Below are 19361 nucleotides of genomic sequence, written 5' to 3'. Positions count from 1 at the left end.
TACTTTTTCCCACCTCTTGTTTCAAAGTTGCTGGCTTATTTCATTAACTTTCAGCTTTTGATGTGTTCGCTTTGGTTTGCTTGTCTTTGGTTCCCTTGTGCGTTCTGCCTAGTAACAGTGTGGGTCTCTGTGTCTGTGGAATATGACTGTGGATTCTTTCTAAAATTCTGTTCTCTCTCTCCTCCCCCTTTTGTCCTTGATTTTGAAGGTTTTTGAATACAGATACAAAAAAGGGGCAGAACTGCCGCTGCACCTTTTCTCTTTCTTATGCAATTTAAATTACCACACTTTACAAATGCATAATAAAATACCTTGCTGTTTAGTAGTCAAACGTATGCACAACAGACCTTATGAATTGTTGGATTAAATTGTGGGTGCCAGAAAATAGAGTGAAAGAGTTATCATGCCCTGCGCTGAAGGGTTGTGCTCGAAATAATGGTCTGGTTCAGATGTAATGGCAAACCATGATTGATTGTAAGGTTAGAGAGCCTAACTCACATACTATTTTTCTCTCTCTTTCTCCTGAGAGGAGGACAGCTTCTGCTTTGAACTAAGCACAGTTGTGGGACCTCCTGTGGTCTGCTATAACTATAGCTTGTTCTTCACAAACAAGCTGTGGTTTGGTATCTTGGTTTGTTAACTAACCGCAGTTAGAGCAAACCATAGCTCTTTGAGTTCAGAAATAATGGAATTGTGGCTTAGTTCAAAACTGGAAGGTTTTGGTCATAGGAACATAGGAAGCTACTTTATACTGAGACATGTCACTGGTCCATCTAGCTCAGTATTGTTTATAGTGATGGGCAGCATCTCTCCTGTGTTTCAGGCAGAGAAACGGGGAAGACATAAGTCTGAGCCTTTGGCCAGCTCATTCTAATAAAGACAAATTAGCTTTTTTGTTTTGTTTCTTAAAAAGGCCATTATGACAGACTAGGGTGCCTCCTAAGCAGAAAGGCAGTTCAAAGATTGTGTACAGAAAATGTCATCTACAGTTAGTATGTGGGACATTATTTTAATGATATTTTAATTGCATATATTCAAATATTAAGAACTTGTTTTGTGTACCACACTTTATTTGGTATTACAGTTTCTTTTATTATTTTGTTCTAAACCATATCTTTATGGCAAGCATCAGTTCTTTACACAGGGTGAGGTTTTTTTCCACCCTTACCTGATATGTGCACCAGGTATTACCTCCTCTGTAAACAAAACAAAACAGAAACCTAATGTCTACAAGTATATCTCAATCTGTAAATCTAAATTTATGTAAAGCTAAATTTCATAGTTACCTAAAGTGTACATTTTTAAAAATTGCTGCCTCTATTATAGTTATAGTTACAATTCTGAAGCCATTTGGTAGACCTTGATGAAACTCTCCAGCTTTAGGCTGTTATGCCAACACACTAATGCCAACACACACATTCAAAGGAGAATTCAAAGTAGGACTTGCTTCCAAATAAATGTGCTTAGGTACTGGTGCTAATGGTAATATGTACACAATTTGTAGCAATGTTAGATCATATTCTTAGACACTCTTACCTGGGAATGAGGCTACAGTCCCACATCCCTTCATTTGTGAGTAAGCCCCTTGAATTCAATGGGACTTAACCTCTGAGTAGACATGTGTAGTGTTGCACTGTTAGTTTAATGTTCCATTAAACATTTTACACTATATTGACATTTCCATTGGAATCTAGATGAGCTCTCTGACGGCAGCAGTCTAATGATCTGTTTGCTCCCATCAAGACAGTGGTGGCTATGCAGTTCCAGAGAATTAGAGACACTGACTACGTGAGCAGATATCCCATCAGCCCCAGCCAACATAGGCATGTTCGGGGTGATGGGAGTTGTAGTCTGAAACATCTGAAGGGCACCAGGTTGGGGGGAACCAATGGGGGAGGCTTCTTCTCCTGCCAGTGGGAACTACAAGCCCTCCCTCCACTCAGCAGGCCTATAATAATGATGGACTTTTTGCCATTGTATGGTGATTGGATTATTGAATCACTTTTGCTGGTACCCACTTTGTTTTCAGATTTCTGCCTCCAGTATCTTGAGGATTGGTCTGTCCTAGCATTGTTGTTTCTTGCATACATTGGCATCTACTGTTTTGGGGAAAACCGCGAACTGGGCGTGACGGGAAGGGCAAAGAATCTTGGTGGGATTGGTTGTAGTATTGAAAGCACCAAATTCATGGTGTCTCTATACGTGAAGCAAAAAAAGGTTATGATTTCATTCCAGGATCAAGCACATGAAGGTTTTCAGCTGTGGGGGAAGCTTTTACCTTAACTTTGCTTTGTTAGGAAAGAGAGAGAGAAAGCCACGTAGATCTCCCTTTCAGTAGCATTAACTGTGTCATATAATAAAAAATTCTTTGTAAAATGGATTCAAAATCATCTTAAATAACAATCATTGAAAGCTAAGAGGTAAGTATATTGGGGTTGCTTTACATTCCTTCATTATAGACATGCTTTTAAAAATGGCCAGCAGCTCTTGGACAGATTTTTCTCTAGATTTTCTCATGTACCATTTTTCTTATTTAAAGAAGGGTTCGTGCATATAAGGTTCTGTCAAAGAAGTTGAGGATTTAATTGAATTCTGACTGCTCTGTTTTTGTTTTATAATAGCAGGCGCATGCAGGGACTCCAGTAACAGGAACTGTGAATACCATAGAAATTGAAGCTTTTAAGAGACAACAGGCACTTACATCAGCAGGTATGGTTCCTTTCAGTGGAACTTTGATCCTCCCTTTCGGCTATTAACACCAGGACCATCTTAAATATAGTGCTTACTTTTTAAAAAGCGTGCTTCAGTGTGACCATGTGGTCTGTTCTTTGCGATGGGAGTTTTGGCTTGTGCCATGTGCTCCTCCCATAGCCAGTAAGCTGGATTTCACATGGGCATGGTGTGCATTTGAGCCAACTACTGCCCTGATGCTGTACTTTTCCACAGTAGAGTTGTAGATAAACAGAAAGCCGAATTTAAAACTCACGGGGCATCTTTTTAAAACACTGTAACCTGAACCCCTTCCACTATACCCTGCCGTAAATGGAATTTGAATATCACCAGATTCGTCTAAGAGACCCCGAATTGAAGTGGGCCGTCATGGGATGGTTTTTCAGCATCCAGGTGTGACTTCAGGAGTCCCTCTTCAACAACTCATGCCAACAGCACAAGGTACTGTGTTGCCACATGCCAACCGCAGATTAATTTAGCAAGGGGGGCGTTGGCACCAGAAGCAGAAACCTCACAAAACACAGCCTTTCTGAGATCTCTGGTTCTGCCCTATGCTTTCCCCTTGTAAATTAATATTTGGTGTGAAATGCCTCGTTCCCTTTGAAGGAGCTGAGTGGTAGGCTCCAGTAGTGCATGTGGGCCTGGAAAATGGCCACGCGAGTTGATGCAGAATCATTCACTTGGGAGTTTTCCAGTTTGCAAGAAGGATGGTTCTCTTTTAGACGTTTTTCATTTTAATTCCACATTAGTTTTTGCATTTGTGCGTATTTTGTTTTGTTTTTGCTTACCATTAACCATGTCAACAACATTTTAAGATCATAGGACATGTAGGTGACCATTTAATAAGGTTGTTTGTCTTGTGTTGTGTGTACGTGACTCATGTTGGAAAAAACCATAAGATTTTGTGCATGGTAGATTGATGTTGACCGAATTTCTTACTTCGGTTCACCAATGCTAATCTTATTTTAAGTGATGCTGTAAGTGTGTCAAAGTAAGTACAATTGTACCTCTGCTTACGTATCCCTCCGCTTACGTAAACTTCAGGATACGTAAGTGGCAAACCCAGAAGTATATTTCTGAATTTTTGCCACATGCACAGAAGCGGTTCCTCCGGTTGCAGAAACCTCAGGATCCGACCGGAGCTCCGGAACAGATCCTGTCCGCAATCGGAGGTACCACTGTAAAGAATTAACTTTTATCTCCTTGACATGCTCTGGTGTCCTAGGAGTCCAAAAGCCTTGGCTTGTGTAATTCAGCTCTTTCCATTTTTCTTCTTGCTTGCAGGTGGAATGCCTCCCACCCCTCAGGCGGTACAGCTCACTGGGCAGAAGCAGAGCCAGCAACAGTATGACCCCTCCAAAGGGCCTCCTGTGCAGAATGCGGCAAGTCTCCACACTCCTCCGCCTCAGCTGCCTGGGAGGCTGCAGTCAAGCAATGTCCCCCTCCCGCCTCTCCCAGCGACCCTGCAGCTTACGCAGCCACCACAGCCGCCGATCACAGACTCTCTGGTGCAACCTCAGATTCACGTGAAGGCCCAGCCGCAAAGCGTATCCGTTGCCGCTGTCATGCCGCATGGCCAAGTTCAAGTGCCACTTCAGCAGCAGGTTCAGTCAGCAGCACTTGTACAAGGGCAGATAACAGCCCAGGTATCCCAAGCACAAGCTCCAGCACAGCAACAGGTATTTGGGCAGGAGCGTGTGAAAATGTAGCCTTGGTGAAAAGTCTATCCAAAATGTTTATTTATCTTATTTATCTGTCTATCCGTGCAATCTCAGGAACTCCAGCCTGCACTTCTACAGGCACCACACTGTTTCCATTCTGCATTTGCAAGAAGTCATTCCTTTGGTGTGGTAGCATCTGTACTTTGCAACTCCCTGCCTGTTGATATCAAGCAGGCACCACCACTGTATTCCTTTAGACTCACCTGTTGAAAAAAAACATTCTCTTTCAGCAGGCCTGTTAGACACATGATTTTTAAAAAAATCAGATGTTTTATTGTGTTATTTTTAGACTTTTTTTACAGCTTTAAAATGTTTCAAATGTGTTATCATTTCATTTTTTGCTGCCCTGAACCAAGGGCTGCATATAACTTGAATGAATACATGGAAAAGTAAGGGGCTGGCAGGTCCCGTCTAGAAATACATAACCGGCCAGTCAAATGTGTGTTTTGCAGCTGACCAGCTTGTTCCTTTTTATGGAGGGTAAGCGGTCATGCAAACAGGCTTCAACACAGGGGTATCACTAACAGAATTATTTTCTATTCAAGTGTGATACCAGGGTGCACACATGTGGAAATGCGCACATGTGTGATGTCAGCTGCTTGCCTTCTTAAAAATATATGCAAGATGGGCAGCTGATCATTTTCCAGTCACTGCTCACATCAGGAGAGAAGCAGCTAGAATGCACAGGCATTCATTTTGGACACACGACTTGCATACTTTGTTCTTACACATCGTAACCAATGCCTATCTAGGTGCTCATAGGTGGTCTAGATTTGAACATTCCTTGTGGTTTGCTTCCCCCTCGCCAGGTGAAAGCTGAAGTTAGAACGAGGAGATTTATTGGGGCGGGGGGGGGGGTGTAACTGACATTGTCTCCCAACACTCCCCTGCTTTTCATGTTTTATGGTTACAGTTGCAGATGTTAGAATCCAAACCATGTAGTCTGAACCCCTGAATTAGCAGATAGTTTCAGTTGGCATGCTTACTGCAACTTAAAAAGCTATAAATGAATAAATTCATGAGAACAAACATCTTTAAGGTGAATTGACATTTGATGTTTTATCTTTTATATTCTGCTGGAAACTACCCAGGGTGGCTGGGGAAACCCAGCCAGATGTGCGGGGTATAAATAAAATGATGGTGGTGATGATGATACTACTACTACTAATAATAATAATTTGTGTTACTTACATGTGTATATTTGTGCACCCAGAGTGACGCTAATCAAGATTAAGGATGTCTCAGTTCTCAGTGGCTTCCATTGACTTCCATAGAACAAGGAAAATGGATGTGATGGGTGCTGCTTTTAGGGATGATGAATGCAAAGGCTACCCTCAGTTTCTGACATTGGGTGACATGGCCTTTACTTGTAGGTAAACTGTAGCTCTTCAAGCTTGGGATGGTGCTTGCTTGTTTGCTCATCTTTGCAGTACAAAGGCATCGCACCAGGCACCTCACAGGCTAAAACAGCTGGTGTTTCCTATGTGCTGTTGTAACTGGCTACAGTAGTATTTTCTTTGAAACAGCCTGGTTTGCATAATTAGGCCAATATTTGGTCGGTGTGTCTTTGTATCATACTGTATTACAAATGGCAGCAGTGTCTCACTGCTGAACCCCTTTCACTTGGTCTTTTTAACATGGATGTGTGCCTTTCACAGGCAGTGACCCCAGCGCGACCTTCGGCCGACACCGTCCAAAATTCCCAGCGTCTTCCAGCAAGTGTGGTTCCTCCTACCTCATCCAACCCACCAGCAACTGTTTCCAGCGTGGCACCACAGCCCACTTACCCGACACAAACCAGTCGAACTTCGCCAGCGACAAATAAAGCAACTTCTCCTATTGCTTCCAAGCCCCCAGGCTTGGCTGTGACAGCAGCACCAAAGATTCAGAGTCCGGCTCAAAATACAACAGTTCTAGCACAGGACAGCTCCCAAGAGAAGCTGGCAGAACAAGTTAAGCTGGTAAGAAAACCCACCGCACAATCTGATGCCAGAATTCCCAGTATGCACACAGATTATTCATTTTTTTAAAAAAAGAGAAGCTTTGAGGTGATGGCTGGATTCTTTTGCTGCTGCATGAGAATATTTGCAATATCATCTGCCTTACGATTAGCGGTAATGAACAAGGAGACCCTTTGTTAGCGTTGTTGAGTTTCTCAGAACAACCTTCCCTAATTGCAGATCAAAAGCAGAACTTGGGTTTGTCCTCTAGCTGTGATTTGATTCCAGACAGTTGCAACGGTTTCTTTTACCATCCCAGTTAGACATAGTTCAGGAAAGATTACTTTAGGTGCCTCTCTTTCCACAGGTTTCCTGATCTTTCAGATAGCGGCTAACCACAGGGCACCCATCTCAATCCTGATAAACTGATAAGTCACCACAGATGCCAGTCTGATGGGATGGGGCATAAACTGCCTAGATCTTGCAGTGTGGGAGGTGTGTTCTTTCTAGGTATCCAGACATAGCATCAGCTGACTGGAAGTCAGAGCAATGAACCTTGGCCTATGTGCCTTTAAACCCTTTCTCTGCTAATGCCATGTCCTGGTGAGGATAGACAATATAACAACCAAGGCCTGTGTGAACAGACAGCAATACCCAGGCCCAACACCCTAAGCATCCAGACCGAATCCCTTCTCATCTGAACAGAGGCCAACCTGTTGCCCGTCTTGGCACAGCTCATAGGACAAATTTTATTACTTGAATTTCTAAACTATGGATCTGGGAAAGTGGGCCTTGTCTCAAGAGCTACTTCAAGTGTGCTTCTGCCCTCCTCGCTTGAATTTTTTTTGCATCTCCAGAAAATGCAAAACCACCTTACTTTCCTATGGTACCTTTTCATTTGAGCAGAGAGCATAGATGTGTTTCACTCTACTAGGCTGAGGGGCCTCCTGTATGTCTTTATTCCCATCCTCTCCGCCTGTCCAGAGTGCTGAGAGAAAAAAAGCTGGAAAGGGCTACTCTGTGTTTCTGGTTGCCCCTCAATGACTGAGGAGGCCTTAGATTTCAGAAATCTCTGTGAGTGTGACATCTCCCCCAGTCCCACTTTCCTAGGGTCCAGTACTGCTCCCAGATCCTAGCTGGCTGCATTCTGGTGACTGAATAGTAGGCTCTCCTCAATTTTGGAGGTGTAGCCTGTGGAATATATGAGACAACCTGGAAGGCCTTCATAAGGTGCTTCTGCTGAAAAAGCCCAGACTACTAAGATCTCTTCAGGGTTGCCTGGACCGGGGACTTGAGCCCAACAGCCTATACAAGCAGGCTTCATCTCTCTCTTCCGTACTGTGAAATAAAGGAATCCAGCCACATTTACAACCCTCATGTAGTCCATAGGTTATCTTGGAGTCTTGACAGGGTCCTCTGAAGCTCTCACATTCATTTTCTTTGAACCTGATAAGGAGGTGCCACTTAACTACTTACTTTGAAGGTAGCTTTTCTGGTGGCCAATAATTGCAGCTCACAGAATATCTGAACTGGGGGTCCTATCCGTGAGTAGTCTACACTGACGGAGCCATCCTGTGGATGAATTCCTGAGGTGACCTCAGCCATCCATTTTGTATAGGAGCTGATTCTTCCATATATTGCACCTGATACGTCATAAAGCTTAACAATACGGTATATTCCCTACTTTTCCTGGGCAGAAGGATTACTTAACCCATTACCTACTGAAAGTGTTCAATTCAAAACAGGTGATTCATGACAGGTGCCCATTGTGCCTTTTTATTTAAGTGGGCCTTTTAATCCAACTTGTTTCCATTCAGTGAGCTGTAACCCCTCCACCCCCTGAAATATATTACATGACAATGCTTCAGATAGCTGAATTACCTTTTCACCTGTTGCTGTTGATGTTTTCTTTGGCCTATTGGAAGCACAATTTATTTCCAACAACACCCATATTTATTGCTTGCTTGCTTAAATAAGGAAAACCAAGTCCATCAACGAATAGCAGAGCTGAGGAAGGAAGGTTTGTGGTCTCTGAGACGGCTGCCCAAACTTCAAGAGGCTCCCCGACCCAAATCTCAGTGGGATTATCTCCTGGAAGAAATGCAGTGGATGGCAACAGACTTTGCTCAAGAAAGGAGGTGGAAGATGGCCACTGCTAAGAAGGTATTGTTGTGTTTCATTTGTACTGTATTGGCAAAATGTTGTTGTTAATTAAATTTATGTACCTTCCTTCATCTAAAGATCACAGGGCACATTACAACATAAAAACTCAAAATAAAACCACAAACTACTTAACATTATAACCAAAACAATAACACCCCCCAGACACATTAAAAGGCCATAGATCGGGGTCGGCAAGTTTTTGTGGCTTGGGCTGGTTCCCGTTCCCACAGATGCTGCGGTGGGCCAGAGTGTGTGCATGCGCAAATGCTATTTCCGTTGCTCCTTCCGGCACAGAGGAGGTGTGTACAGCTTCCCATTGACTGAAGGAGCTTCCTGCAGCCAATGGGAAGCTGGCAAGCATCGCGGAAGGTGGTCTCTGCTCTACTCCACGCTGGTTTAGTGCAGCGCATGGGAGCCGACCGAGTGGGAGTCCATGGGCCGGTTAAACGACCCCCATGGGCCTCTGGCTGCCGACCCCTGCCGTAGATTGTTTAATCAACCAAAGGCCTGGTTGAAGAGGAACTTTTTTGCCTGGTGCCTAAGGAGATGTAATGCAGGCATCAGGTGAGCCTCCTTGGGAAAAGCATTCCACAAATGGGGTCTCCACCACATGTCTTCTCATGGAGTGGGCACACGAAGAAGGATCTTGGGTGATGGTCACAGAGTATGGGTTGGTTCATATGGGGAGAGGCGATCCTTGAGGTATTGCAGTCCCGATCAGTTTTAAGGCTTTATAGGTCAAAACCAGCACTTGGAATTAGGCCCGGAAACTGATTGGCAGCCAGTGCAGTGCAGTCAGGTCAGGATTGGTGTTATTTGCTCAAACTGTGCAAGTGAGCAACCTGGCCTCTGGCCTTCTCAGTAGCTGTTTCCAGACTTAGGAACTTTCTCCCTAGAGCAGCTATAGACTGATTCCCTCCTTACTTTTCCTTCTGCTGGCTGGTGAAGACTTACTTGTTTCAACAGGCTTTAGGGAACTGACTGCTTTTAATGAAAGTGCCGTTGCCATGCTGCTTTTTCGTAATTATTGATATGGTTTTAATAGATTTTTTAAGTATGTATATAGTTTTCATTTTATCAGTGTTTAATTGCTTTTTAACTATTTTTTTTTTACTACGTTTTTAGAGGTTCTTATTTTTATCTGTAAGCTGCCTCAAGTCCCATCAGGAAAAATAATAATGGTAATAGTAGTAGTAGTAGTAGTAATAATAATAATAATAAATTTGCACCAGCGTTGGTTTCCAAACCATCTTCAGAGGCAGCCACATGCATAACATGTTGCAGTAATCTAACCTAGAGGTTACCAGAGCATAGACAACAGAAGTTAGGCTATCCCTGCCCAGTAGGGGTGCAGCTGGGCCACCAGCTAAAGCTGATGGAAGGCACTCTGTGCCACCAAGGCCACCTGAGCCTCAAGTGTGACAGCATTGGATCCAACCTCTACAGCTAGAATAGGAATAGGCAAGTTCTGTTCTGAGGGACTGCACTGTTTCCAGACTATAGGCATGGCGGCTCTTTTGCCTCGCAAATTTAGGTTTTCTGTTTTTTATTTTCTTAAAATTTCTCCTGTGCTTGAGTGTAATGGAGGTTTTCCTTCCCGGTTGTGATATTGAAATTCCTGGTCTCCCCTAACAAATGGTTAATATGATTGTTGTTAATATGGCATGTAAGCCCTCAAATGGCTTTTGCTAACAAAGAGCAAAGGCTGCAGTAAGCTCTTAATGCTGGGAAAGCTTAAGTGACAAGGAGGGCTCAGTGTCCTCCATGCTAGGGAGTTTCTGTTTCAATTTCAGAAGTAACAGTGAAAACCTAGTTTTGGTTTTTCCGCATCCTCTTAATGTTTGACAAAGTCTAATTCTTTTTCCAGAAATTTCCTGTTTCTGCCTGCACTTGACAGTTTGCTTTTCAGTCCCACAAAAGTGGAGCCCATAACCCACCCCCAGTATACATGAAAGCTCCCGGGTTCAGTCCATGACACTGTCAGTTTAATATATTGGGTAGCAGGTGGTATGAAAACCTTTTGCTTGGGACCCTGGAGAGCCACTGCCAGCCACAGAAAACCAGCCTTCCTCAATTTGGTGCTCTCCAGATGTTGTTGCACTCTGAGCTCCCATCAGTCCCAGTCACTGTGGCTAATGGTCAGGAGTGATGAGAGCTGTGGCTCAACAACATCTGGAGGGCACCAGGTTAGGAAAGTCTGGAGCAGACAGTACTGAACTGGATGAACAAATAGGCTAACCTGCAATACAGCAGAATCCTTTCTCATTGTCCAGTGATTTTATTTTTATTAGATGGTCCGGACTGTGGCTCGATACCATGAAGAAAAGAAACTTAATGAAGAGAGGGCCAGGAAAGAAGAACAGAACAAGCTGAGGCGCATTGCTGCGACGATTGCGAGAGAAATAGAGTATTTCTGGTCTAATATTGAGCAGGTAGTGCTTTCCTTTTCCTTTGCCACTCAGCAGTCAAGCGGTATTGGTTTTTAAAGCCTTATGCCACAATCCTTCAAAATAAAACCTTGCGTGGAAATAAGTCCTGTTGTGAACCCAGTGAAACTTAACTTCTGAGTAGACATGCAGTATACATTGCATGTCATGTTTAATGACTTGTTTAAAATATCAAATACTTCATTTAAAGCATTTTAACCGCCTATTTGAAGGCTCTTTGAGTGGCTTCCAGTGATTAGCAGTAAGGCAGTCTCTTTTACCACCTTGGCTCTCTTAAATCTTCTCCATCTCTTGTTGTTTTTTTCATTGCCTCCTGAAGGGGCGGGGAGCAGACTGAGCTGCTGGCAGCTGCTCCATTGCTGGTGTGGAGGGTTGCAGTATATATAGAAGAGTACAAGTAAAAATCGGATGCCTTGAATTGTAGGATACAACCGCCTTATCTCCACTAAGATAGTTTTAAGATCTTCAATGTTAGCTGATTGTTCTGTCTGTCACATTTCATACCCACCTTTAGGTTGTGGAAATAAAGCTTCAGATTGAATTTCAAGAGAAAAGGAGAAAAGCGTTAAATTTAAAGCGACGACATTCCAGGAGAGGTAAGAATTTCTACTTTTGGATTGCTTTCTGCAAACAAGGCCGCTGCATAAATTGCAGGATGTGTATTGTTGCTCAAAGATAGAATGCCCGCTGATAACTATGGTAGTATACTGAGAATGGTGTAAATACCTTTGCATTCTGCAGTGCATTTGGAGATGCCTTAACTAAACAACTACCCTAATCCGCTCGCTCTCCATGCTGTTCCTACTAATCTTTGTTTAATACAAACTTTACAGGACAGGCAATGCTGAGTGTTTCCCTTACATTGCAAGTTATAGACAGTTTTTTATTCTTCTATACAGTGGTACCTCGGGTTAAGTACTTAATTCATTCCAGAGATCCGTTCTTAACCTGAAACTGTTCTAAACCTGAAGCACCACTTTAGCTAATGGGGCCTCCTGCTGCTGCTGCGCTGTCGCCGCCACGCAATTTCTGTTCTCATCCTGAAGCAAAGTTTTTAACCCGAGGTACTATTTCTGGACTAGCGGAGTTTGTAACCTGAAGCGTCTGTAACCTGAAATATATGTAACCTGAGGTACCACTGTATTTGTTTTAATATTTTGTATTTCTTGTATTTGCATTGTGAACTGTGAAAGGTTCACAATGAACTCTATGGTCTCTCAACAAATATTCACCTGTTCTTCTTTGCTGTGCAAGAGTACATAGCATTGGGTCCTTTCTGATTTTATGTATTTATTTTCCCCTTGTTTCTAGGAAATATAAATGTTAGGCTAATAAATGCAGGAAGTGTTTAGTGACTTATAAGAGGCATAACACCTAACAATTTTACAGGTAAAGATGCAAGACATTTAGAAGATATTCTTATGGACAAAGAAACAGACATGGTAAGATTATCTATAGGTTAATGGCTTTTGCAAATAACAAAGTATTTCATGGAGTCCCCTAACTAAATCCCATGGGATGTCAGGTGACACAGTTTTTGCACACTTGTTTCCCAAGAGCTGACAATCAGCTGATCTTCAGTGCTGAGGAAGCCCTGCGCACAACCCTTCTCACCAAAACCCTACCTTTACCTGCCCTGCATCTGATCATATACAGTGTCAAGTGTAGGGCCAGTGAAACAGCCTTGCAGGAGTCCTGGTGGGCCTCCTTAGGCCTGCAGGTGAGCGGTTTTCCAACCCTGATTTATAGAGAGAGGCCCATATAGAAATGTATCTTTTTCCTGTCCTCTTGACCCATAGAAGCAATGTGTTTCAATAGCTTGGTTAAGATCCTCACAACGTTTTATTTGGAATAGTGAAATGTAGCAAGAAGCATGAGCTCTGTCAATGACTCTCTTAGTTTTCCAACTGTCAGTCATGGCATAAAGTTGGCCCACTTTATGGATGAGGCTTGGATCTTACAAATACCAGGAAATATGCCTGGGTTGTAGGAAACTTTTTGTCTTCCCTTTGATGAAATTAGCAGGAAGAAGTAATTGCATTTTGACTTTAAACTTAGGGACCCTTGTTACAAACAGGAAGTGTTAGGTAGAGGTCTCCTCTAGATATTGCTGTGTGTTTGGCATGTATACCAGTAATTCCCTTGCTGTTTTTAAAATTTATTGGAAACATTTATATGTATTTTCAGGGGCCATGGACATCTGGAAGAAAAAGAAAGGCAAGCACTTCATTGACAGATGATGAAGGTTGGTCACTTAATATACAATGGTACCTCGGTATACGAACTTAATCCGTTCCTGAAGTCTGTCCTTAAACCAAATCCATTCTTAAACCGAGGCACACTTTTCCTAATGAGGCCTCCCGCCGCCGGTGCCCTTCCACCTTTCGGCTTCCGTTCGTAGACCAAGGTAAAGTTTGCAAACCGGAGCATAAATTCCGGTTTGGTGGAGTTCGTAAACTGAATAGTTTGTAAACAGGACTGTTCGTAAACGGAGGTACCACTGTAGTAATTTTCAGCTCCACTGTTTTAATCTTAGCTTATAATACCCATTTATCTGTCAAAACAAAATAAAAAAATTCCTTCCAGTAGCACCTTAAAGACCAACTAAGTTAGTTCTTGGTATGAGCTTTCGTGTGCATGCACACAGATCTGAAGAAGTGTGCATGCACACGAAAGCTCATACCAAGAACTAACTTAGTTGGTCCAACTGTCTTTAAGGTGCTACTGGAAGGAATTTTTTTATTTTGTTTTGACTATGGCAGACCAACACGGCTACCTATCTGTAACTGGAACCATTTATCTGTAAATCTGATAAAACAGATGGGGCCTGCACAAAATGGTGAGGTGTGGAAAGTTCCTGTTCACCATGCTCCATTACATTCCCCTTATCTCTAGGTTCCCCACCACCCCACACAGGTCAGTTAGCATAATGTGGCTACTGAGCATGCTCAGTCCTCACTGGGCTCTTATAGGGGATGGTCACCTCAAGGTATTCTTTCTAAAGATTTGTTGGTACGTCTGCAAACCTCGTGAGTTCCCTGACCCTGTCAATGCCTCCCACTTGTCCATGGATGGTGCCATTTTGACTTTGTAAAGGATTGGAACTCACATAGCTGCCTTTCAGCCATACAGTTCCCAGGGGTGGCTTAGAGTAATTTAAATTGCTATCACAATGGAAAAACCACACCAGAAACCCAAAGGTATTAGTGAATTTTTAGAGTGGAAAGAAAGGGAGAGAAAAGTACAGCTTAAAAATACGGAAATCTGTTAAATGCCACCAAATTATTGGTTTGGAAACTTCAGGCGGTGCAGAATTCAGCGGCTAGTTTGCTCACTGGGGCAAGACGGTTTGAGCATATAACTCCAATCCTGGCTCTGCTGCGCTGGCTGCCAATTTGTTTCTGGGCCCAACTCAAAGTGCTGGTTTTAACCTCTAAAGCCTTAAACGGCTCAGGACTGCAGTACCTCAAGGACCACCTCCGCCCATATGAACTGACCTGGACCCTGCGATTATAATCTGTTCCTTCTACACGTGCCTTCTCCACGAGAGAATTGGTGGTGGCTCCCCGTTGTGAAATGCTTTCCCCAGGGAGGCTTGCCTGTCACCTTCATTACATCTCCTTAGGCGCCAGGCGGAAACGTTCCACTTCAAACAGGTGGAACAATCTATGGCCTTTTAAACGGTGTGTGTGTGTGATTGTTTTGTTAGTTGTTATGCTATGTGGTTTTTGTGTTTTTCTATTTTAAACTGCCCTGGGATCTTTGGCTGAAGGGTGGTGTATAAATTTAATTAGATGATGATGATGTAGTAGTATATAGAATATGACCATGAAGAAGGTCATATCATCTCTGGTAGCTGCCTGCCTCATCTTTGAAGGCACGAAGACCTGGAACAGGTCCTCGAGTGAAAATCTTGATCCAGGTGTCCTCACCCTTTTTGGGGCCTGGTGGCACATTACGAAATAATGAGAAACTGTTATAGGCACCACATAGTGCCCATTTCACTTAAAGGAATACTGGTCATGCTCAGAGAGACACTCCTCAGCAGGCAAGATACCACATGTGCTCCCCCACATAACCACAGGCAACTCCCTTTGCAGCAGCTAGCTTCTCTGAAACAAACCAACAATATACACAGTACTACCACATTCATAAGGGACGCGGGTGGCGCTGTGGGTTAAACCACAGAGCCTAGGACTTGCCGATCAGAAGGTTGGCGGTTCGAATCCCCACGACGTGGTGAGCTCCCATTTCTTGGTCCTTGCTCCTGCCAACCTAGCGGTTCGAAAGCACGTCAAAGTGCAAGTAGATAAATACGTACCGCTCCAGCGGGAAGGTAAATGGCGTTTCCATGCGCTGCTCTGGTTCGCCGGAAGCGGCCTAGTCATGCTGGCCACATGACCCGGAAGCTGTACGCCAGCTCCCTCGGCCAATAAAGCGAGATGAGCGCCGCAACCCCAGAGTCGGTCACGACTGGACCTAATGGTCAGGGGTCCCTTTACCTTACCACATACCACCTTACCACATTCATAATAAAAATAAAAAAAAATAGGCATACACAAAAAACAGGAAGCATCCCTTCTCAAAAAGTAGCAAACAAAAGGTCAGGGAAAACACCACATCCTAGTTTCCCCTCCATTTTTCAAACTTACTGGGTAATGGCAGCATTACCAGGAGTTTTAGCAGGAGGGTGGAAAGCTCAGATTCCTCTTCAGCTGCCCCACTCTCTCCCTTTCCTTTTAAAAACGTGAAGGGAAGAAGGCAGGGCAGCTTAGAAGAAGAAGAGTTTGGATTTGATATCCCGCTTTATCACTACCCTAGGGAGTCTCAAAGCGGCTAACATTCTCCTTTCCCTTCCTCCCCCACAACAAACACTCTGTGAGGTGAGCGGGGCTGAGAGACTTCAAAGAAGTGTGACTGGCGCAAGGTCACCCAGCAGCTGCATGTGGAGGAGCAGGGAAGCGAACCCGGTTCCCCAGATTACAAGTCTACTGCTCTTAACCACTACACCACACTGGCTACATATTGTTTTCCAGCTAGTCCAGTTGTTGCCCAAGTTTAAAAATAAAAAAGTTCCAACCTTTAAAAGGTTTCAGACTTAAAGAGAATATCAGCATTTTAGCTGGTGCTAAGGGTATGTGTGTGTACGTATCTGGGGGTGCCGTGGGGACCCCAGCTCTTGGAGTTGGTGCCTACAATAGATGCTGGTCCCTATTAATGGCAGTGCAACTTAGGTGAATGTATTATGAATGGGTGTATCTTTATCACTATGTTTGATTTTTAGTTCTTTTTACAGGGGCAGGGTGGGAAGGCTATATATTGTAATGCTAAAGGTGACAAGCTGAATCTTATGCCAGCAACATGCAGCTTCCTACATCAACTTGATACATTGAATTTGTGTTGTCTTCTAGTTGAAGATGAAGAGGAAACCATCGAAGAGCAGGAAGCTAAAGAAGGCAATGTCAATCATCAGAGTGAGCTATCCACTTTGGCAAAAGAAGGTGAGTCCAAAGACTTCTGAATAGCATTTCCACTGAATGACTGAGAATATATGCCTGAGAATATATCCCTTTCTCTTTGCATACTGCTTTCAGCCTTAGCATCACTGATATTCTTGTTGACTTATTTGGAGAGGTGGTAGGCTAGACACTTTTGGAGTTCAAAACGCTTTCCAATTCATATGTTGGAACATGACACAGATAAGAAATGCATGATGGTCTGGTTCACACATAACGAATGGTTTACTGTGAACACACTGATCTTTGTTGTTTCATTCCTCCCTGCTAGTGCACGGAGAAACAAACCACAATCCTTGGCTTAGTCTTCCATCTGTACCAGTGAATTCTGGTTTGTTTTGCTCCAAACAAACCATGGCTGGCAAACCAAGAACAAACCTTGACTTATCACTATGGTTTGTTTTGTGTGAAACAAACCATAACCTCCGGTTTGGACAGAATGCTAAGTTATTGTGTGTGTGTAGCGAAGGAGGTTAGTCAGGATCGGGAGTCTTTCTGTCTACCCTCCCCCTCCGCTTCCCACCATCCATAGATGCTCCTTTGGTTAGACTTGGTCATACTACTCCATATTGGTTTGAGCACTGATGAGACCAGCTGTGGAAGGAGCATGGAGATCCATTTGGAAAAAACCAAAAACTCAAGAGAGGGGATAGGGAAGGAGTGGTGTGACATACTCAGAATGCCCCTGTGGCTGAGAAAAAAAAAATCCAGAAGGAGGCTGAACCACCTCCCCCCTGGTCAGACTCTGCATCTGTGAATGAGTCCTCTTTTTCCTCTCCCAGCCCTCCCAGTGCCTGTGGGAACTCTGCTCTCTGGTGAACCTGGGCATATAATCTCATTTGTGATCTTAATTAAATTGAAGCTTGAGAATCCAGACCAAAAAAATGTGTTTTCTGCTCTAGAAACGGATACCTTCCAAAATGACACCGCTCCATCCATCTGCGAAACATTTTTTGAAAGCGCTCTGTTGATGTTAACATGAAAGCCTTGCGTGGATGTTAATTAGGAAGTACCCTTTTAAAAATAACATTGTCCTGTCTAAAATGGTTTTCGTTGTGCTCTGCTTTGGTGCTAAGTAACTGCAACGGCATCACACTTTGCTTTTTCAATCTCATTCAGCTGAACTGTCTTTGGATGATTTGGTGAAGATGTATGAAGGTGCCTTTGCTGAGAATTTTCACTGGCCCCAGCCAAAGCTTGAAGAAGAGACTAGTGAAGAAGGTATATTTTGGTGGCGTTTCATTCCAAAATACCATTGAGCTGCTCTGACCTTTTTAGGGAAAATGTTTTGCATCCACGGTTCCGCAGATTTTTTATTTATTTTTTAAATTTAAGTAGCCTACCTTCATCCTGTGTCCTTGGGATGGTTAATATAATAATACTTCATATTGATGTAGATCTTTAGAATTTTCAGAGGATGCTGTCTAGGAATCAACGCAACAGCTCTGTCAGCATTATAATCCTCTTATCGCAGATGATGGGTGGAATTAAAGCTGAGTATGAGAGTCTTGTTTAAGGCCACCTAGTTGCAACCTTGTAAATTTGAACTATAAGGGCATATTCGTTCTTAAACTGCTACAATACACCAACAGTGTATTTGCCCACGCTTTAACGTTAGGAAGGTTGCAGGGGAGGAAGACAAAGGAGAGAAGAGAATTCAAAGCATGTGTAAACAATTAGCAATCTTTCCTCAGTTATGCATGTTAACAGGGATTGGATGTACTCATGTGCACAAGATCCCTACAGTCAGTGTGCACTTGTCCCATGCATTTTTGTTTAGTTGGTGGCCACCACAGGAAGTGATCAGGCTGCGTTACTTAACAAAGCATGTTTTCTTCCTTTTTTTCTCAGTGGTAGGGCAGTGCGGGGTGTGTGAATGTGCCAGCCTTTTCCAAAGGCCCTTTCACAATCCTGCTGTTTAAATTTTATTTTGTTCTCTTGATTGTTTTGTTTAGAAGTGCAGCAACTTGTAAGAGGTGAGTTAGTCTGAGAAAGACTGACTTTCTCAAGGCCACCCAGTGAGCCTTGTGGAAGAGCATGGATTTGAATCCAAGACCAGCTCTGCTCTATATTTCCTGACAGTGGAACGGCTTCATGCTGTCTCCTGAAGGCCTGCATGCTGAGATGGAATGCCATCTAAACCAGGCAGGGTAGATAACCTGTGGCCCACTTTGGGGGCTCCCAACTTCCACCAGGCTTGCCTATTGGCTGTGCTAGTTGAGCTGTATATGGAAGTTGGTCTCTCCAAAACATCTGGAGGGTCACAGGTTACCCTTTCCTGATCTAGGTCACTGGGTTATTGTTTATGATCCCATTCTCACCTGGATTCAGTGTCTTGGATTCTAGTATGTGCAATATCTAGTATTTTAACGTGTCAGGTGTTATTCTGACGATTCTGCCTGTGCAAAATTGATTGTTTGGTGTATTGTTTTGTCAGAGATGGAAGACCACACAGCTGAAAGGGAGAGTATCCAGAAGGAAGTTATCCTGATCGATTCTCTCCTTAGCATTGATCAGTATAAGGGCGCTGAGAGAGCAGTTCCTACTAAGAAACACGGGAGGGACATCGCAGAGGTAGCGGCTGCAGCAGAAGCGCTTTTGCCAAAAGGCAGCGCCCGGATCACAACTTCGGTAAGTATTTTCTGTTCCATTTGTGGCAAACAGTTGACTGCATGTAGAGATGTCCCCACCGCATTCTTGCAGTGCAGTTCTAAACTCATTGGCTCAGAAGTGAGACCTGCTATGTTTGACAACACTTTCCCCCCAGATAAGTGTGCACAAGATTGCTGTCTTAACTGCTCCTATCTGCTGCTTTCTTCTTGCAACACCCCCCCCCCCGAATCC

The 19361-nt window shown here is 43.5% G+C and overlaps 1 protein-coding gene across 20 annotated transcripts in view; it reads left to right on the top strand.

Moving 5' to 3' along the window:
- Nucleotides 1–19361, top strand: part of EP400 (E1A binding protein p400) — a 76752-nt gene that overhangs the window by 9114 nt on the left and 48277 nt on the right. For 17 of the 20 annotated variants that reach the window (XM_081842673.1, XM_081842674.1, XM_081842670.1 and 14 more), the window contains 12 exons: nt 2622–2709; nt 3064–3171; nt 4015–4409; nt 6110–6412; nt 8369–8554; nt 10846–10986; nt 11516–11597; nt 12391–12443; nt 13189–13246; nt 16413–16502; nt 17637–17738; nt 18955–19148. In XM_081842673.1, the coding sequence (XP_081698799.1) occupies nt 2622–2709; nt 3064–3171; nt 4015–4409; nt 6110–6412; nt 8369–8554; nt 10846–10986; nt 11516–11597; nt 12391–12443; nt 13189–13246; nt 16413–16502; nt 17637–17738; nt 18955–19148 (1800 nt within the window). The remainder of the gene's footprint in view (nt 1–2621; nt 2710–3063; nt 3172–4014; nt 4410–6109; nt 6413–8368; nt 8555–10845; nt 10987–11515; nt 11598–12390; nt 12444–13188; nt 13247–16412; nt 16503–17636; nt 17739–18954; nt 19149–19361) is intronic. The other 3 variants (XM_081842671.1, XM_081842669.1, XM_081842678.1) reach the window with 2 other exon arrangements.

The sequence above is a fragment of the Podarcis erhardii genome (assembly GCF_964252035.2).
Source record: "Podarcis erhardii genome assembly, chromosome: 15".
Taxonomy (NCBI): domain Eukaryota; kingdom Metazoa; phylum Chordata; class Lepidosauria; order Squamata; family Lacertidae; genus Podarcis; species Podarcis erhardii.
Note: the sequence above shows the minus strand (reverse complement) of the source record. Positions and strands in the feature narration are given on the sequence as shown.